Here is an 18336-nt window from a genome sequence, read left to right as displayed (position 1 = left end):
GTACCTGCTCACTTATAGGATGGGCTTTTCAGCTGGTTGGTGCCGCTAAATAAACACAGCGTGTTTGTTTTGGATGGGCCTCCTCCCCGCGCCAGAGGTTACCGGCATGATGGGGTTGGCAGGTAAAAAGGCCATCGCTCTCTTGCCCCTTTTTTTTGGCCCTTCTGCATTCATAACAGCGTCATCGCCGGGGCCGGGGTGATGCAGGGGTGATGCTCCTAAGGCACTCGGTGCCAGTTCTCTGAAGTCCACACAGGTTCATCAGTACAGATTGTTATTTGTGAATTGGGTAATGGCTTCTGTAACGCTCAGCATGTGCACCAGGAATTCATTTGCACTAAACTCTCGAGCGTTCTGGCAACTTTTGCTTGCACCGCATTGTAGAGAGACAAAATCAAGCCTGTGTGCAACATCGTGGGGCTCTCACAACAACTGCACTGCAGAAACACACCGTTACGAGGAGTTTTGTCGTTTAAGTACCGCAAAGGACATTCCCAACCTCCCAATGCTGAGCGGAGAGGTCGGTCCTCTCCTGCCATACCAGTTGCCCTCATCCCAAAATCACAAATGGCATTAGGAAAAATTCTCTTAAGAGAAAATCAATTTATTCAATGATAAATGAAAAATCCTCTCAGACTTGATTAAAAGAAAGGCGGGGGAGATTCGTGCTTCCATCCTGCAGCCGTCACTTCACCCCCTCGAGCCTGACAGTCCAGCCAGACGGAGGGGGCAGAGGAGACGGGAGCAGGTGGGGCAGCGTGATGAGCAGCCCTGTACCTGGGCCCTTCTGCCACGTCAGAGTCCCCGCAAACCCCAACATCGTCACCTGCAGAGGGGAACAGGGGAAACGCTCGGTCCCAGCTCACACAGGTTCCTCCCACATGAAACAAACATCCTTCCAGCCCCTGCACAGCATCTCCCAAAGCAGTCCTGCACATTTCCACCATCAGTCACAGTGCACAAAGGTAACGCCAAAAGGGTATTTTTTGGTTTGTGTGCATTTTTGTTTGTGTGGAACTTTTTCCTTTTTGACGGAGAAGGCTTTACCTCTGTTTATTCAGAGCAAAGGGCACTTCAGCATGTGCGTCACTTACAATTGCACCGGCAATTTGAATTTGAGGCGCAATACCAGTGAGCCCTTCTACGCGTGAGGTTCGTTATTTACTTCACCTCCCTGTGCCAACAGGGTCAAAAGGCTCTGGGGTGAAGTGTCTCTGCCTGTTCTACCACAGACTATGAGCCTGGGCTGGCAACGTCATGTGTTAATAGTGAGCAAAAGCCTGGAGAATAACCTGGGATGCTGCGGGGATGTGGGGAAAGGTCAAAGCATCCAGAACAAGTACGGGATGATGACTTCCCCACTCTCCACAGTTTCCAAACCACGTCAGGTTGTCCCATCCCAGCCCACACGTGCCCAAGGTGGGCGCTTGGAGCGCGTTATCTATTCTTTGAGTCCCTTACTTGTGTGGCTGGGGATGGAGTGGGTGAGGACAGCTGCAAAATATTGTTCCGAGGCCAGATCAGGAAGATGGCGTAGACAACCGGTCCCTTCGCCGTGTACCTACGAGGTCAAGTAAGAGTTCGGCGAGGTGAAGAGCCCCGTCAGAGAGTGAGAACCAGTTGAGCTTCACCTTTCCAGACAGCACGAGAACACCAGCTTGCCTGCTCTCACCGCACAGGGGTCACCTACTTCCCCTTCCTTCCAAAACCTGTCACTTTGGACCCACCATTGAGCCAGTCGGCACTGGCTGATGAAACCCAAACAAAGTCCGTGATCGCTTCCTAAAAGCAAATGTCATTTGTCTCAGACTGTGGTCAACGGAGAGGATACGCCACCTTATCCCGATCGTTGCTCTGCATTTCTAGACTGAACACACTTGAGGAAAAGAAATAACTCTTTTGTAGCAAGTTCTGGCTCTTGACACATTATGCCTGTCTCAGTATAAATCTAACAGTTGGGTAACAGTGATTAGTACTAGTACATAACAGCTTAAAACCAAACATTGCTTCATTTCCAAACTGCACGTGTTTAGATGAACTACATTTGTGCAACTCAAACTAGCCAGGATTGTGACTTAGAGAGTCTTGGCAGCGGCAGCATGGAAACTTTTTTAAAAGAAGAGCTGGTTTTGTCCAAATCAGGCCAGATGGCTGAAGTGCTGATTTTTATGCTCTTCTTTCCATCAAGCTATTCCTCAGATAACCCCCCGGGGCAGTAACTGAGCACTCCCGTTGTAGGATATTACCTAAACACCATCTGCACCTGACGACAACACTTCAGAATGTACCCAATTTAAGAATACCTAAGAAAGAAATGTCAGCTCTGGCAGTGCCAGATGGTTCTGAGGAACCGAGTCCTTACCAGACCGTGACTGTGCTGTTCTCGGTCTGTACTCTCCAGGGCTTCGATTCATAAATCGCTTCCCCGTTCGTGTCCAGCCACCTCCCAAGGGCCAGAAGTCTCTCTTGGAAGATGGGAACGATCACCCCTTCTTTTGTAGGTCCCACATTCAGAAGGTAGTTGCCTCCAAAACTCACAGTCTGCACCAGCTCCTGCCATAGACAAACCACGGTAACAAATCACATCATCTTCTCTTCTGACAACAAAGAAACCTGAGGAGGGTTTTGTCCTCAGCAACTGCTCCTTGATCTCCAGCCTGATTGTACAAAACACCTGACAACTCTTTCCGCAAGCAGGAGGACGATGGAGACCTCTAATTCTCAACAGCTCCCCCACAGCTGTTATTTTGATTTCACATTTCTTACCTCAATGATACTCATTTCATCCATTAACTCTGCAATGTTCATGTTGCTCCGATAGCCCCAGGAAAGCTTGTCAATGGAGGAGCACATCTCCCACTTGTGAGCAGGCAGCGTCCCCGGCTGGTATTTGTCTGCACAATTGTAGAAGCCTCCGTGATGGCAAGAGCAGTTATTACACCAACGATCATTAACAACCACAGTGTCCTCAAAGAAGAAACAAAGCTCAGTGAAAATAATGTTTTGCCTTGGACTTTTTAGCTTGTATTCATCCCTCCTAAGATCACAAAGGCATCTATGTTAGCAGGTAAGGACCTAAAACCCCTTGTGTAATGAACGGAAAGAGAGAAGATCCTCCAAAAAGGCTGAATCCCTGTCTGGAGAGCTTCTCTCTGTTCACTCAGGGAGAAATCAATGCAATAAGGTTCCTGCCTCTGAGCCTCCCACCTGTGTGCTGTGGAGGACACCAGAGTCTTCTCATAGGAGCACAGTGTGAGCTTCTTATTTTTTTGGGAAAGAAGAGAAGCACATTTGGCATCTGTCAAGCATGTTTCTGATTTGGTCACGTTCACCTCTCACTGCTGCTAGAGCTTCTGCACCCGTGAAACGCCAGCGGCCGCCAGGGACAGCTGAAAGCGATACCTTGACGGGACTATCGTTATAAAGCCAGGCAAGGAAAGAGGTAGAATTCCAGTACGACTCCGGAGCTTCCCAGTCTCCATCCGACCAAATCAAATCTGGTTTATATCTAACAGAGAGATGAATGTTATTTCAAAACGGCTTATTTTCTCCTACCAAAAAGGCAGCGCTGTTTCTTGCGTCTGGAGTCTAGCTTCACTTCCTATTGCCTGACATTACCAGGAGGTTTACGCTATCACTTTCTGCTTCAGACAAAGCTTTGAGGTTCTTGCAGCAGCAAACGAGGCATTGATCATGGCTCAACAGAGCCATTCTCCCAGAAATCCGAGCCTTGTATTTTTGTCAACAAGGGGAAGCAAGGCAAGGATGGAAATTCAGTCAAATTGCTCTTCTACACACTAAGCAGCTCGTTCTGATTTCACAGGCACCCTGCACAAAGGCACTATTAAAGGGAATTGCTTTTACCTGAAAAAATCGTCTCTATCTTATTCTATGAGTCAGGCTGTCCACAGGGCAAATGTGAACCCCTTTTCTAATTACTGCAGAACATTACTGATAAGTAAACAGATTTGCCTTTGCAAAAATTAACATTTGTCACCTCTCTTCTCTGCAGCCACTTTGCATCTTTCTCTACAGTACTGAAATCAGGAAACGCTTTTGATTCCTAACTGGTTGCAGCTCTTACTTTAAGACCAGATCATAAAGTTCTGGCATTGTCTTCTTTACAACGAAGTCCTGCGTCTTGAAGCCACTTGCCTTGTCAGCTAGATAGAGTGGATTAAACCACTCTAACAGAGAGTGATACAGTCCATAGCGTATGTTGCTGAGGGACAGAAAACACAGAGGAAAGAGTTAGGATGGCTGTAGGGATTAAGATCTAGTGGCAGATTAGATTGTTTCACAGAAGATTTCATGACTTTGCAAGCACTACTTTTTTTTTTTTCGTATTAAACTCATGTTTTTCCGCTGTTTGTCAACAACTGAGCGGAAAGGAACAGCACGATTTGATAGCCATACCTCTCCCTGAGGGCTTGTCCCAGCTCCCCTACGAGATCTCGGTGGGGTCCCGTATCCATAGAATTCCAGTTCCAGGACACGGGTGACCCCCAGTTGGTGAAGCCTTCGTGATGCTTTGTGGTCAGCACCACGTACCTGAGGGGAAAATACGTACTCGATCAGGATGGCAAAGGAACTACCTAAGACATTCCCCAGCCTCAATGGCAAGGGACTGAAAAACCACGTTCTGAGGAGGCCTCTTTTCATCACCCTTGAAATGTAGAAGCAACTACAAGAGTAATAAAGGTTTTTAATGGATTTTAATGCTGGAAAAGAATGAACCATCGAGACCCGTCATCTCCTCAGCACCCTGGGCATGACCCCTCAGGGATCTCCAGCACCACCCAGAAACCCCCAGTCCCTCGGGGATCCCCAGACCCACAGAATCCCAGAATGTCAGGGGTTGAAGGGCCCTGGAAAGCTGATCCAGTGCAATCCCCCCATGGAGCAGGAACACCCAGATGAGGTTACACAGGAAGGTGTCCAGGCGGGTTGGAATGTCTGCACAGAAGGAGACTCCACAACCCCCTGGGCAGCCTGGGCCAGGCTCTGCCACTCTCACCCCCAAGCAAGTTCCTTCTCATATTTAAGTGGAACCTCCTGTGTTCCAGTTTGCACCCATTGCCCCTTGTCCTGTCACTGGTTGTCACCCAGAAGAGCCTGGCTCCATCCTCCTGACACTCCCCCTTTCCAGACTGATCCCCAGGAATGAGTCCCCCCTCAGTCTACTTGACTTGGCCTTTCCATCCCCTCGGGGACCCCAGGAACAGCTCCCCCAATCCTCCCTGGGCCTTTCCACCCTCTCAGAGACCCCCAGATATGGCTCCCCCATCCGCACAGTGACCATCCCCTCACAGATCCCCAGAAATGGCTCCACCATCTCCTCAGGGACCTCTGGGCACGGCAGTCATCCCCTCAGGGACCCACCGTCCCCTCAGGGACCCCCAGACCCACCCTCCATCCCCTCACGGACCCCAACCACGGCGGCCGGTGCCCGGCGCTGACCTGGCACCAGCCCGCTGGAAGAGCTGGGCCCACTGGCGGGGCTGGAAATCGTGGGCGGTGAAGCGGGGCGCAAAGTCCGCGTAGGTGGTGCCGGGCGGGTACCGGCGCTGCACGAACCGCTGGTAGTCGGCGCGGTGCTCTCCCTGCCAGTGCCACCAGAACCACTCGGAGCCCCAGGCCGGGACGGAGAACACCCCCCAGTGCACGAACACCCCCACCTTGGCCTGGTCGAACCAGGCGGGCAGCGGCCTCGCGTCCAGGCTGGCCCAGTCCGGGCTGTAGCGCAGCGCGGCCACCGCGGGCCCCAGCGCGGCCACCAGCCACACCGGCCACGCCAGCCCGCCCGTCGCCATCTTGCCGCGTGACGTCACGCGGCCGCCGCCATGGCTACCGAGGCAACGCCGCCGCGGCGCCGCCATAGTTACCGAGGCACCAGCGAGGCGCCGCCATGGCTACCGAGGAGTCAGCGGTTCGAGGCCGCGCTGCGCCACTTTCCTCCCTCCTTCCTTTCTTCCCTCCCAGCCCCGCTGTAGCCGCCTATCTGTCTTCCTGCGGTTTGAGCCTCTTCATCCATCCCCGAGGAGCCATGAGAGAGGCCGAGGGGCTGGTGCCATAGCAGCTCAGGTCCCAGGAGACCCCTCACCCCTGGGGCTGGGCTCCAAAACCCGCCCGGGAGAGCGGGGTGCACCCTCTGGGGAAACAGGACAGAGTCCAAGGGCCTTGTGCTGTGTCCCGGGCCCAGCTCATCCCTGTCAGAGGCGTTTCGGGGCTGGCAGGAGCCCTGGTGCTCACCCTGCAGGTTTTGCAACTAAAGGCAATCTGTGTAATTTGCAGAAAAGTCTATTGAGCTCATCATCTTCAGAGTATCCTGGAGGAGTTCGTGCCCAAGAGGTTGCTGGAAGAAAAGGCTGAGAAATGGCTTTAATATTTAATGACATAACATCCAGTGAATGCCCGCGTGGCGCAGGTTAGCGTTCCTTAAATCTGCCGAAAGAAACGTGTTACCTGCAGGGTCCTGTCTGCCTCCAAATCCTCAACTATGGCAGAATTCATATGCTGCAGTGACAGCATTTCAGTTTTTCTTAAAGAATTAGACACTAAAATCAACACAATCCTCAGTGCTGCGAGATACAATTAGCCAGGAGCATCTGCAAAAGCCCAGAGAAACCACCTGCCGCCTTCCCAGCCATGGCTGAGGCACCTCCTGCTCCTGTCCTGCTCCCCTGGGATGCAGTGAGGGATTCAGCATCACTGGGATCTCGTCACGACTTGGTGGTGTTCTCTGTCAGGAGCTAAAGAGCTTTTTGTCACTGTACTGCTAATACAAAACACCCCGGGACAGCATTCGAGTCTGGTATCAATAGATGCGCCTCTGCCAGGTAGTGATGTGCTGTTAGTGCTCGTACAGCTCTGCCCAGCGAGCGATTTAGAGAGAGTTATGAGACACCTGGGGATTTCTAGAGAACTTGAAGGTCTGCGGAGTGTTTGAGGTTAGCTGTAGTTTATGGAGTGTAAGGAAGACACCACTGAATGTAAGAAAAACAGGTTAGGAGGTTACTGTGGACAGGCAGGAGGAGCTGCTATAAAATATTGGGGTCTGCTGTTCTGGGATGTGACATTATCCACTGGTGTCTACAGCTTGGGGACCAGCTGCCTGCGTTTGTGCACTTTACGTCCCAGAGTCTAACAATAACATCGGTGGGAGCTGGCTCCATGAGAGGCATCTGATCTCACATCTCCTGGGACCTCCAGAAGAAGAGGAAAGAAAAAGAAGAGTGACCCAGACTATTTTGGCCAGCCTGAGCACAGATTTCCACGGCTGCCTCCCTACGTGACAGGTGTGTCCTCGCAGACGGTCTCTATCACAGAGGACTTGTGGGCACTGTCTCCTTCTGGACTTTCCTCAGAGGCTTTCAGCTGCCTCCTGAAGCGAGCAAAGAGCATCCTCAGGGAGGAATACAGCTCCTTGCTCCGCAGGGCATAAATAATGGGGTTCACCATGGAATTGAGCAGGCAGAGGGTGCTGCAGAAAGCAAACACCTTGCGCAGGTGGTTGCTCAGCCTGCCGAAGATGCTGTAGATCATGAGAACGAGGACCGGAGACCAGCACAGCACGAGGACAGCGAGCACCATGACGAGGGTCTTGGCCAGCATGACGTCCATCCTCATCCTGGCGTTTTGCTTTTGGTGCTTCTCCATGTAGGCCGCGTGCTGGTGAGCCTTCCACAGCACGTGCGTGTAGGCGTAGACGATGCAGCCCAGCAGGACCATGACAAAGCAGACCCAGCTCGACAGATAATTGTCATCCACGAAGGGGAACAGCTCGGAGCAGGTGGAATTGAGGGTGCAGCAGTTCCAGCCCAGGAGGGGCAGGGAGGCGACGGTGGCGCAGGTCACCCACAGCACCCCGAGGGCGACCCACGCTCTCTTCCACGTCATCAGGACCTTGTACTCGGACGGGCGGCTGATGGAGATGTAACGGTCCAGGGCTGTCAGCAGCAAGCTGCTCAGGGAGGCAGAGAAGGACGTGTTCACCCCTCCCAGCTGCAGCAGGTAGATTTCCTTAGAGAAATTGGTTTCCTTAAAGACGTGGAAGTTCACAAAGCTGCAAACGAAGATGATGCTGGCAAGAATGTCAGCCAGGGCCAGGCTGCTGATAAAGAGGTAGGAAGGCTTCCTCCTGGTCCCGGGGGAGGAGAAGATCAAGTACAGCACCAAAGAGTTCTCAAAAACGCACAGTGTCCCGAAGAGGCCGCACAGCGTGGCGATACTTATCTTCTGCGCCTGTGTGCTGAGGACCATGAAGCATTCCATGGTGCTCGTGCTGCATTTGGAGGCGTTTTCATGTATCTTGCAAACATCCATTGTAATTAACTGGAGGCAGGAGCTTGCAGAAAGCGTTTTTCTTCCTTCTGCGCTTCTTCAGGTGCTCTGAAAAAGACCAAGGGGAAATGGACTCACAGGAGCACGAGCAATAAATTCAACCCGCTTGGACATATCCTTCCCTCTAAAGGGAGGTGTGTGAAAGAAAAAGAGCCCAGGGAGACCTGCGTTCAGTTCCACCATTTCCCAGCAGAGATCCAGGCTTCACCCCACCCGTGATTTGGCCGAGACGCATCTATCACAGCCCATGGGCACCACGTCCAAACCCCATTCGTACTCTGTCCGTACCACATCCATCTCTCGGGCTGTTTCCTCACCACAAGAGGGAAGCAGCAACCCTGAGAATTGTGCAAATCCTGGGCCAGCTCTTACCAATCCTCGGGAATCGCTGATCAGGGCTGGTGGCGGTGGAAGGGGATGCTGGTGGTGACTCTACTGTGACCCTGGGGAACAGCTCGTCCGGGTGACGCTGCCCCTGGACGTGGCTGGAATGGAGAAGGATGATGGATATTGCGCTACCAGGGACTCAATGTGGCTCATCTGCAAACACAAATGCATTTTGAAGCATTTATTCTTCACCCAAGCTGTCTGAACACATAAAAAGTCTTGTTTTATATTTAAGCCTGCCCATCGCGGTTTTATACAGCTCAGCCTCATTAAAGTTGCGTTTCTCCCCCCGTTAATCCCTGTGTCATGAGTCAGTCTGTCCCATGGTTGGAGCGATTAAAAGTTACTTTTTAACATCAGGTTGGACATAAAAATGGGGACATGCAGCAGTTAGACAGCTGAACCAAAGAACCATGCTCACGATCGGGTTGATTTTATCAATATTCTCAGCTCCAGCAGAGACATGATGGTGGGAAATGCCTTATTTTCCCTGGGCGGATGCTGAGCTGCTCGGTGTGCCCTGTGGCAGCCCAGTCGTGTTTCTCTCCACACTTCTGCTGCAAAATGCACTTAAATCCCTCCATCTTCATTACACTGACGAGCTACTGGAGGAGAGCCCGGAGCTGCCAGCGCTCCCTCTCCCCCAAACAAACGACTCCCCGTCTCTCCCTGCCCTCCACTCTCTTTCGAAAGAGGAAACACCTAAAACACATGAGCCGCAGCAGACGGGATGTTTTCTGGTTTCTCTGGGTGTTTTATTAAATTCAGCAAAGGCAACAGCTGAAGGCGACAACAGCCAGCAGTGACCAATACGCTGGGAAACTCTGTCCGCAGCACCTTAGCAGTGACGTGTATTTCCTACCTGTCTTCATTACTTCCTTTCCCACCGATTCCCCCATCCCCTGGCACCCGTCGCTGCTTCTGTGCTTTGTAGTCATTGCAAAATACCCCAGAGCACTCGAGATGCAGCTCAGGACGCGGCAGAGCAGAGCCCCAGCCCCCCACTTTTGTCCTGCCGCTCGGGGCTGAAACATCGGTAGTTGCGGGGCGTTTGGTGCACGTTTCAGCAGTTCAACCCTGATTTGCACTTTTTTTGGCGTATTTTTTGGCATATCTTTTGGCATATCAAACCGGAGGAGTGCTGGACTTTGGGCATTGCAGCAAACTTTTATCCTCTTACATCAGGCTCCAGCGTGGGGCAATAATGCAGGACCGGAGATGTTGCACCCTAATCTCAGCACTCGTTTCCTGCAGCTCTTCACAGAAACATGATGAGTGCAGCAGGAATTACTACCTGCTGTAATTAAACCTGACAACATCTCCCTCTCCAGAGAGAGATGGATTTAGCAGACAGATGGATTTTGACATAACTCGGGGCTCTCCAGGGGCCACCAGAGCAGCAGCTGCCTCCTTGAGGATCCAAAACTCTGGCATCCAAACCCAGACATCTCTTAATTAAGCAAACCCCAGCATCACTTTGACATCTATTAATTGCAGCCAGCGTTCCCAGGACCATCTTACACTCTCAGTATCTGCAGTTGTGCAATGTCCAACAAATGTACTTCGGAGCTTAGAAACGACTGAACACTGAGCAAGAGATTGAAGGCAAAATGCCATCCCTTATATTATGCTGCTTGGGGAGAGAATTTGGGTATAACAGCAAAATAACTCCTGCACTGACTGTTCTGGCACAGCTCTCTCCGTGGAGCTGAAGTAATTCAGATAAGCCCTTAGGTTCAGAACACTGTGCTGGGCTCAGCCCAGACCTTCTCTTCCCACGTCTGTTGTGTCTCAGGACAAATGACAAGGACGAATCTCTTTGCAGTTTTGACCAAGCTCCCCTATAGTCCTATTCACAGCTCCTGTGTCTCTGGGGCAACACGTGGGTCTTTGCTCCAGCACAAGGTCTCTTCTGCAGAGGTCCAGAGTGCGAAATCACAGGCAGTGCCCAGAGCCCCCTCCTTGAACTGCATGTCTTATTTTTTGGCCGTAAGACTGTATTTTCCTGCCCAGGGGACATTTTTCTCTCGTCAGATGGGCTCAACCATGTGCTTATTCATGCCCACTGCCTCCTGCGTGCCTCAGCTCTTGGGAAACAAGCCAGCCCGTATCCAAACCCCATGGGGGAGCTGATCTGCAGCATCCTCCATGGGGCAAGTCCTGCGTGGAAAACCCATTTTGAGGGGCAGCATCGCCCCTTCCCCAAGAATTACAGCCCTGGGCATCCCCACCATAACCAGCCCCAAGTCCCCGCAGGGCTGGGGCTTCTTCTTCTCCCCCCAACACAGCAAAGCGTCTCCTGCCAGGGGGTTCTCCAAAATAAAGCGATGGAAACGCGGTCTCCTCGCAATGCAGAACCCCCGGACGGTGCCGACAGCAACAGCAGAGCCCCGGGAGGCTTCAAACGGAGGCAACGCGCTGAATGCACAAGGAGCCCGGCTGTTAGGAACACAATGTGGATCAGACTTTTGGGAATGCGATGTATTTCTGGTACGGCTTTGCCGGCTGCAAATTCTGCCCAGAAGCAGCAGAGGAACCTTCCCCCCACTAGATTTGCTCGCTCCAGCCTAATAACTCCACTGGCTTTGGTGAAAATTAAATCTACAAGTGGAAAAGTCTTTTCCATTCCAGTGCATTGCTGGGATTGATTTCAGCTGTCAGACTCCCACTGCCGGGCCCGCGGCAGCACCGTTTCTGATATCACTTGGGATGGTTTCTTCATTTACCGAGACGCCTCAGACTCTTTGTGATTAATAAGTTAACATACCGGTTGCTTACATAATATAAAAGTAAATTTTCCTGCTGCTATCAGGCAGTGCAATGTGGCTGCAGCACTCAGAAAGTGCTGGCCTGGAATATTTCATCAGCAGAATTAGAGATTTGATCTTTACAGTAAAATAAAATGTCTTAAGCGACCACCTAATATGAACATGTGAAGTGATTTATGCCAAAATTGTCAATGCTCAGACTATTCACTTGCTAAACAAGCAAATTATCTATTGCTTTGCAAATAATTTGTATATGATTTCTTGTTTTAGTTGCAGAAGTTTTGCTGTTATTTTGGAAACAGCACTTCAGTGTATTAAATGATGCCAAGCGGAGTCACCTCCCCAATGCAAGAACTGTCTGGCACAAACGGCACACTGAGGATTTGACGCTTTATGTCATTTCAGAGCCCAGTTCTGCCCGTGTGTGGCTGCCTGGGGTGACAGCGTTGGACGCACAGAGGTGTGTGGGTGCAGAGCAGCATCGCAAACACTGGTTTGTGTACAAAACATGGCAAAACAGCTTATCTGAATCCATCAAACCATCACACACGGAGTCATGATAAAAACCAACATGAGCTCAGTATCACACTCATCCTTGCGAGACATTTGGAAACACCTCCGACATACCCAACGTCAATATTTTCCTAAAATCAGCTGGATACATTTAGCCCACAGTCTGCTTTTTCAACACTTACCTTCACGTTCTTGTTAAAGCATTCGTCCTAAAAAACTATTTCCCCTGCTTTGTTACACATTGCATTGCAGTTTATCCTGAATAGCACCGGGGACAAACCTGGCGTGACAGTCTCCGCGTGGCAGCACTGCGGGCTCAAAGGTACAATGTGTTTTACTGGGAAAAAAGACATATTTTGGCTGCAGGGTCTCCTGCCGGGTTAGGAAACTCAAATCACTCACCCGCAGGCCGGGGATCCTCGGGGCTTCCCGTCCCTCCGGCTCTTGTGCAGCTGCAATGGAACCTGCTTCGCTCTCACATCACTTCTGCGTTCATCTGGGTTTCTCATACGATTCTGTTGTATTCCCCTGGGCTGGAAACCCATCAGTGCATGTCCCTCCTCTGGGTTCTCGCTCTCTTTCGCGTTCTTTCGGTGAACGTGCGTCAGGTTTTCTCTCCTTCCCCACTTCCCCTGTGGGTTTTGTGTTCTGCTTCTGGCTGCAAGTGCCACATCTCACAACCGCCCCAACCCTCCAGCTCGCTGGAATTATTCACTCAGTCCCTCCGATTCCTCCATATGTGAGGCAAGAGACATCCAGGGTCTTCTGATTTCTCTGGGGGAGTGGAAGCAGAAGGGAAGAAAAAGAGATAAGGGGCAAACATGGAAAAACCTGGATGTTTAGCTGTGTGCAGGTTTAAGGGTAAGCTCAGAAATCTGCCATCTGTGTTTGCCAAACCCATTAACACCAAGAATCCCACCTCGCTGTGCCCTGTAAAGCGGCCAAGCCACTTCTCCATATACAAACACACTCTGCTAATGCCAGAGGTATTAGGTGATTTTTCTCTTTGCAAGTTGAAGGGAAATGAAATGGCTTAAGGTCTTAAATTTCACAATCGTAGCCCTGTGGTCGTGATGGCCCCAGGGCTGCAGAGGCTGAGGTGTCTGCTCTGGGCTGTCCTTCCTCACTGCTCACCGCTTCTCCTCCTCCCTTGTTGTTGTCTGCAGGTTGTGGTGTTGCTGCTGTGACACAGGGACAGAAACCGAGTGACACCAGAGCACCGGGGAGAACATTGCCTCTTACTCAAGGCTCTGTGTTGGTGGGTAAAGGCAAGATTGCCAAAAATCCCAAAGCAATTGGCCACGTTATGGTAGGGTAAAGACCACAGAACCTGCAGTGGGGAGCACACACTGTGCTGGCTGCAAAGGCACGGCCGTGGTCCTCAGTCCCCAAATGCACCCTGCCCGCAGCAGGTCCCGCTCTGGCATCCGAGGGAATGGCAGGAAAATGTGCCAGGGAGGGTCAGGTTGGACATGAGGAAAAGGTTCTTCACCCAGAGGTGCTGGACACTGGAACAGGCTCCCCAGGGACGTGTCATGGCCCCAAGCCTGACGGTGTTGAAGAAGAGACTGGACACCGTCCTCAGACACATGGTGTGAATTTTGGGGTTGACCTGTGCAGGGACAAAGTTGGACTCCATGATTTTTGTGGGTCCCTCCCATCTCAGGACATCCTATGATTCTACAATCCCTGGAGCAGCTGCAACCTCCTCCCACAGCCCCATCACCATCAAGCCCTCTTCTCCCAAGCAGGAACTCAACCATCCCTCCTGCCTGGACCCCAGTTCGCCCCCATTTGGTGGATTTATGGTGGTATTTCAACAGCAGTTACATCCCCTGCTCTCAAATCTTTGTTTCACATATTTCCCCGCTGCCATTATTTGTGGCTCGGGGGTTTCCAGCAGCTGCTGGAGCTCAGCTGTTTGGCGATGCTCGGCTGCCCTCTCCAGGGAAACCCGCGATGCTCACGGGGACATCGGCCTGAGGACACTGCAGAAAGAGGCCGAATTGGTAACCCAGCGCTTCCTCTGGGCCCCTGGCCGGGAAAAGGGGGTTCCCCTGCCCATGGGTTGCTCAGGAATGTCTGGGATCCGTCCCAATGCTGCTCAGGGCTGGGTGGTTTTGAAAGCTCCTCATCTGGAAACCACAATAAAGATAAAAGGCATCACAGACTGTTGTGTAAGCAAAGGAGAATTAAATGGGTTATCACCTCTGCCTCAAAAAAGAACGGCTTCCATTTCAGCTCCCAGGAACTGAGACATTTTCATTTGCAAGAATAAATATGGGACTGTAAAGAGCTTGTAAAAAACAGAAAGTTATTTGATACTGGTCATTAGAAAAGCAACACTCAGCCCCTAACTATTCCCTGCTCTATCACAACTTCACATCCAGCATTCCTCTGAAATATAGACCCGAGTTTCCTCTAGCTACAATAAGAGCTGTTGTTCTGTCAAAGCAGTGCATGCCATAAAGAAAAAAATATTATTAGTGCACCATAACTAGAAGTTTGTAATTTGGTTTCTGGATACACTTTTGTAGCAAAATTGTCCTGCCAGAGCAAAAGCAAGCTCTGAAAGGCTGATTTCTGTAATGTGAGGGGTTTTGTTCCCCTCCAGCTTGCATTTTTTGCCTTGGCATCAGCTGCAGCCCCCAGCTGTGAACGGCATGTCGCTGGGAACACCCGTGCCCAGGGCCACAGCTGGGATCAATGAGCTCTTCTGCATTCCCAGAAACAGCACATTCTGCCTCTTCATGCCTGCAGGGAGCACTGGGAATTATAGACCCACCCCTGAAAAAAGGGGTGTACAGGAGGGAATGGGCTGGGTGGGCTCTACAGGGCCCCCCTCAATTGGGTGGGTTTGCCTCGATTCGGAGCATCTGATTTTACCATCTTTAAATCAGATGTACAATCAGGTTCAGCGGAGCTGTTCTGGAGATGGTTGTGTGGGATTGCGCTCGGTTCCTTGAGATGCTCTTGGCAGCGGTTTGTGGTGGGGTTTTTCTGCCTTTTTTCTTTTCCCTGCCTTGCTGCTGGTGGCTGTACCAGATCTCTCCAAGTGACTGAGGCTGAGCAGAACGGGGAAGCTTAACAGCAGAGTTAATTATACTGTTAAGCAGCATTCTTTATTTTTTCAGCGCTGGGAAACACTGGGGATCATCCTCCATAAGTGCTCCAACGACTGGATGCTCTTGCATTGCTTATATTCACATAATTATTACATATGCATTACAATTTTTAGAAAATTTTGACATGCATCTATACTAAGAAATAATTTATGATGTTAGCTATAATTGTTTAGTTTCCTGCTTACAATACACCTATCAATTATTAGTTAAATATAAACTAAGCGCTCTGCTTCTAAACAATGCATCACTTCATCTTCCGTCTCCCTCTTGTCATGCAGAACGATCTAAAACTTGAAAAATATCCCCTCGTTTTGCAAGTGGTCAGAAAACATTTATCTTGTGTCAATTGGTTAATGATGAGTATATCTTTTGTAACTTAATCACAGTATACATTGATTTGGCAGCTTCTCTTCAGAGCTCTGCCCTTGGCAGGGATGTTTGCCCTTGCACAGGTACCAGCTCTGGCTGGTGGGTGCCCCAGCTTGTTGGGGTGCAGGATGGGGTGAGCTGTTGGGACTTGGTCCTGCTGGGGGGAAAGGCTGAAAGAAAAGCTCTTCAGGCTGTGGGGAAAAGGGCTTTTGAGCTCAGTCTTGCTCAATAAGTTGTGTCTCTGTCTCCAGAGCAGTGGGGAGCACACCCTGAGGCTGCTGTTAGGACACAGCTCATGTGGTGGGGGTGATTAATCACCAGCCCTTGCACAAAGAGAGCTGGGGGGTTTGTTCTGCTTTTGGTGTGTGCTGGGGTGAAGCTGAAAACCGAGTGGCACAGGCAGGGCTGAGGGTGGAGTCGTTGCTGATGTTGATAAGGTGAGGCAGAGAGCACCAGTGTGAGTTCATACCACGCTCTTAAAGGAAATGCTCGGAAAAAAAACACACTTATTCTCTTGTATTGATAGCTCATGCGAGAAAAACAGGGCTTGGCTGGTGAGCTAGTGGCTGTAAGGCGGTGCCTGTGCCCTGGGTGAGCTGTGCTGCTGGAGAACACCTCTGCTTGTGTAGCGTTCTTCCTGCTGATAGGATTTGAATGAGGAATATTGATTTAAACAGGCTGAAAGCTCCTGCAGGGTCCTGTGAGTCAGTGCTGCTGTGGATTTGAACAGGGAGCTGTTGAGACGGAAAACGTCCAGGGTGTGACTCGGGAGTCATGCCTGGATGTGTTTTTATTCACCAAGTTCAGGCATCAGCTGCGATGGAGCTGCTTGGGCACAAGCCCTTTAAATGGCCCCTCTGGGCTGTGGGGATCGGGGCTCGGAAAACTGATCGTCAATGAGCTGTGTGTGTCCGTGGTGTTTGCATTCTTGGTGCTGAGTTTTGTTCTGCTCTCTGTATATTTTTATATATATATATACACACACACAAAATATATATGCATGTTGCAGTCACACAGAGGACATGGATCCCAAGCCTGTAAGTTGTTTCAGCAGTGCAGAGAAGGGAACTTTTTACTCCAGAGACAATCCAAGCCAAGGTACCGCTGGACACTGACTTAAATCAAATCTACAGCTCATATATAAAGTATCTTTAGGTATCTTGCTTCCGCTTTGTTTAACAACAAACTTATAAGGAGCTTTCGGTGCTTAAAGTACATCACTTTATTGAGTTGTTGGGGTGCTTGCCTTGTACCTGTTCTCTGTTTACTCCGGAGAGATTTAAATATCCACCTGGTTCCTGGAGATCACTGCTGTGGATTTCCTGAGCTTTATTTGATTGAGAAACAGGGGTCGTCTGCCAAATAGAATAAAGGGTATTTAATCCAAATGTTACTGTACGCTCAATACTTCCATGCAGTGGTTAATGTTTGGCTCAGACTGAAACGTCTGACTGGTTTCGAGTGTGTCACAGGACTCTTAGTAACCCCAAGGTGTTTACTTTTTATGGCTCTCAAAAACACGTACCACAGGAAACTTGTCACCTGTGGAACAAAGCGGGTGACGGTTCATTATTGACCCAACAAATGGCTCATCTGTGCTGCTCACTTCCCTGTATCCAGCAGCGGGTTTTTCCACTGAAATGCTCTGGCATTAATATATTTGTGTGTGGTTAGATCCATCTCAATCGCAGCTGGAGGCATTTCAGTTTGGGGCTAACGAAGCTCCGGGGGCTTTGTCTTCACTGGAATTTCTGTGGAAATGGCTATTTGTTGCAATGCCAGCACAGATGGAGCTGCTTCCCTGGGCTGATATAACACTTGTTATGAGAGGGAATGGAAATGCCAACCAGAAAACAATAGTGGCGAGGGAAAAAACCTTGAGTTGGTGTAGCTGTGCTGGAGGGTTGGGAGGATTTCTGCACAAGTACAGGCTTTCTTTATCACTGACATCTCCTGCTCCCCTCTGGCTTAATGTGTCAGCCTGACCCCAACATGAATTCTGAAAGACAAGTTGCTTTTTTACATAGCTAAAAGATAGTGAGGAAAAAACCTTCCAGACCTTGTGTCATCCCTGATCAGAGTTGAAAAGCACATGGCTGTTCTGCTCCCAAACAAGAGAGCACATTCGCAGCCCGTAAAAATGCTATTTCTAAATCTTGCTGACATGTTCTGGCTTAAGAACATCTACATGCTCAGATGAGAGGATGCTTTAGCAGATAAAAGCACACTAAAGAGAGAACCAAAGCAAAAATCTGCTGATTCGCAACGCAGGAGAATTGTTTGAGATAACTGGTGGGATTTCAAGGCTGAAGTGTGTGATTCCAGCAGATACTGTTGCCCTCTATCTAAATGAAAGCTATGAGAAGTATCTTAGACACGACAGCAAGTGCCAGGAAATACAGAGCAAAGGGAGGAAAACAAATTAATCTCAGCTTGGTTATACAAACATACAATAAAGAACACGAACAAAGGTCTGGGCTTCGTTATGTCAACACATTTTATATATTAAAACATTCCATGTTCTTTTTAATAACGCTGCATAATGAAATACAAACTTCTTAACGAGGCACCTTCTCTTTGGGGTAATTACACAGAAAAAATGTTTGGTAGTGTCTGAAGAGCCCACGATGGGTCAGAACCCTGTATAACATTGGGTGCTGGTCGGTAAACCAGCCCCGTTTTAATGCTTTACAGATAATGGAGGAAGAAGTAAGCTTTACATTTTGTGGCTATAAATGTGGAGTGGCTCAATGAACCCTTCAGGCTTGTACCTGAAAATGTTTTGAATGTCCATGTATTGCTTGTAAGTACTTTTTCCCCCACCTCAGACT

At 50.0% G+C, this 18336-nt stretch overlaps 2 protein-coding genes across 4 annotated transcripts; both read right to left on the bottom strand.

Moving 5' to 3' along the window:
• Positions 1-572: 572 nt before the first annotated feature.
• Positions 573-5816, bottom strand: FUCA1 (alpha-L-fucosidase 1). Of its 2 annotated transcripts, XM_082071464.1 has the most exons (8): positions 5461-5816; positions 4417-4551; positions 4085-4222; positions 3403-3508; positions 2767-2967; positions 2363-2553; positions 1462-1561; positions 573-826 (listed from the first exon to the last, which is right to left on the bottom strand). In XM_082071464.1, the coding sequence occupies exons 1-8, from the start codon at positions 5811-5813 to the stop codon at positions 686-688; spliced, it is 1365 nt and encodes a 454-aa protein (XP_081927590.1). In that variant the 5' UTR covers positions 5814-5816; the 3' UTR covers positions 573-685. The 2 variants fall into 2 exon arrangements, with proteins under 2 accessions (XP_081927590.1, XP_081927591.1); XM_082071465.1 differs by lacking the exon at positions 4085-4222.
• Positions 5817-6346: 530 nt separating this feature from the next.
• On the bottom strand, positions 6347-12621 carry CNR2 (cannabinoid receptor 2). Of its 2 annotated transcripts, XM_082071440.1 has the most exons (3): positions 12414-12620; positions 8716-8883; positions 6347-8391 (listed from the first exon to the last, which is right to left on the bottom strand). In XM_082071440.1, the coding sequence occupies exon 3, from the start codon at positions 8323-8325 to the stop codon at positions 7288-7290; it is 1038 nt and encodes a 345-aa protein (XP_081927566.1). In that variant the 5' UTR covers positions 8326-8391; positions 8716-8883; positions 12414-12620; the 3' UTR covers positions 6347-7287. The 2 variants fall into 2 exon arrangements, with proteins under 2 accessions (XP_081927566.1, XP_081927567.1); XM_082071441.1 differs by lacking the exon at positions 8716-8883 and having other exon boundaries at positions 12414-12621.
• Positions 12622-18336: the final 5715 nt, after the last annotated feature.

The sequence above is a fragment of the Streptopelia decaocto genome (assembly GCF_964273445.1).
Source record: "Streptopelia decaocto genome assembly, chromosome: 23".
NCBI classification, from domain to species: Eukaryota; Metazoa; Chordata; class Aves; order Columbiformes; family Columbidae; genus Streptopelia; species Streptopelia decaocto.
The sequence above is the reverse complement of the archived record's forward strand: the minus strand, read 5'-3'. Positions and strand labels throughout refer to the sequence as shown.

Bases quoted from the DNA above. Each gene is read 5' to 3' on its own strand.
- FUCA1 (XM_082071464.1), bottom strand. From the start codon at position 5,813: ATGGCGACGGGCGGGCTGGCGTGGCCGGTGTGGCTGGTGGCCGCGCTG. The intron at 4,552-5,460 runs GTCAGCGCCGGG...TTTTCCCCTCAG, and splicing joins TTCCAGCGGGCTGGTGCCAG to GTACGTGGTGCTGACCACAA. The intron at 4,223-4,416 runs GTATGGCTATCA...TCTGTCCCTCAG, and splicing joins GGACAAGCCCTCAGGGAGAG to CAACATACGCTATGGACTGT.
- CNR2 (XM_082071441.1), bottom strand. From the start codon at position 8,325: ATGGATGTTTGCAAGATACATGAAAACGCCTCCAAATGCAGCACGAGC.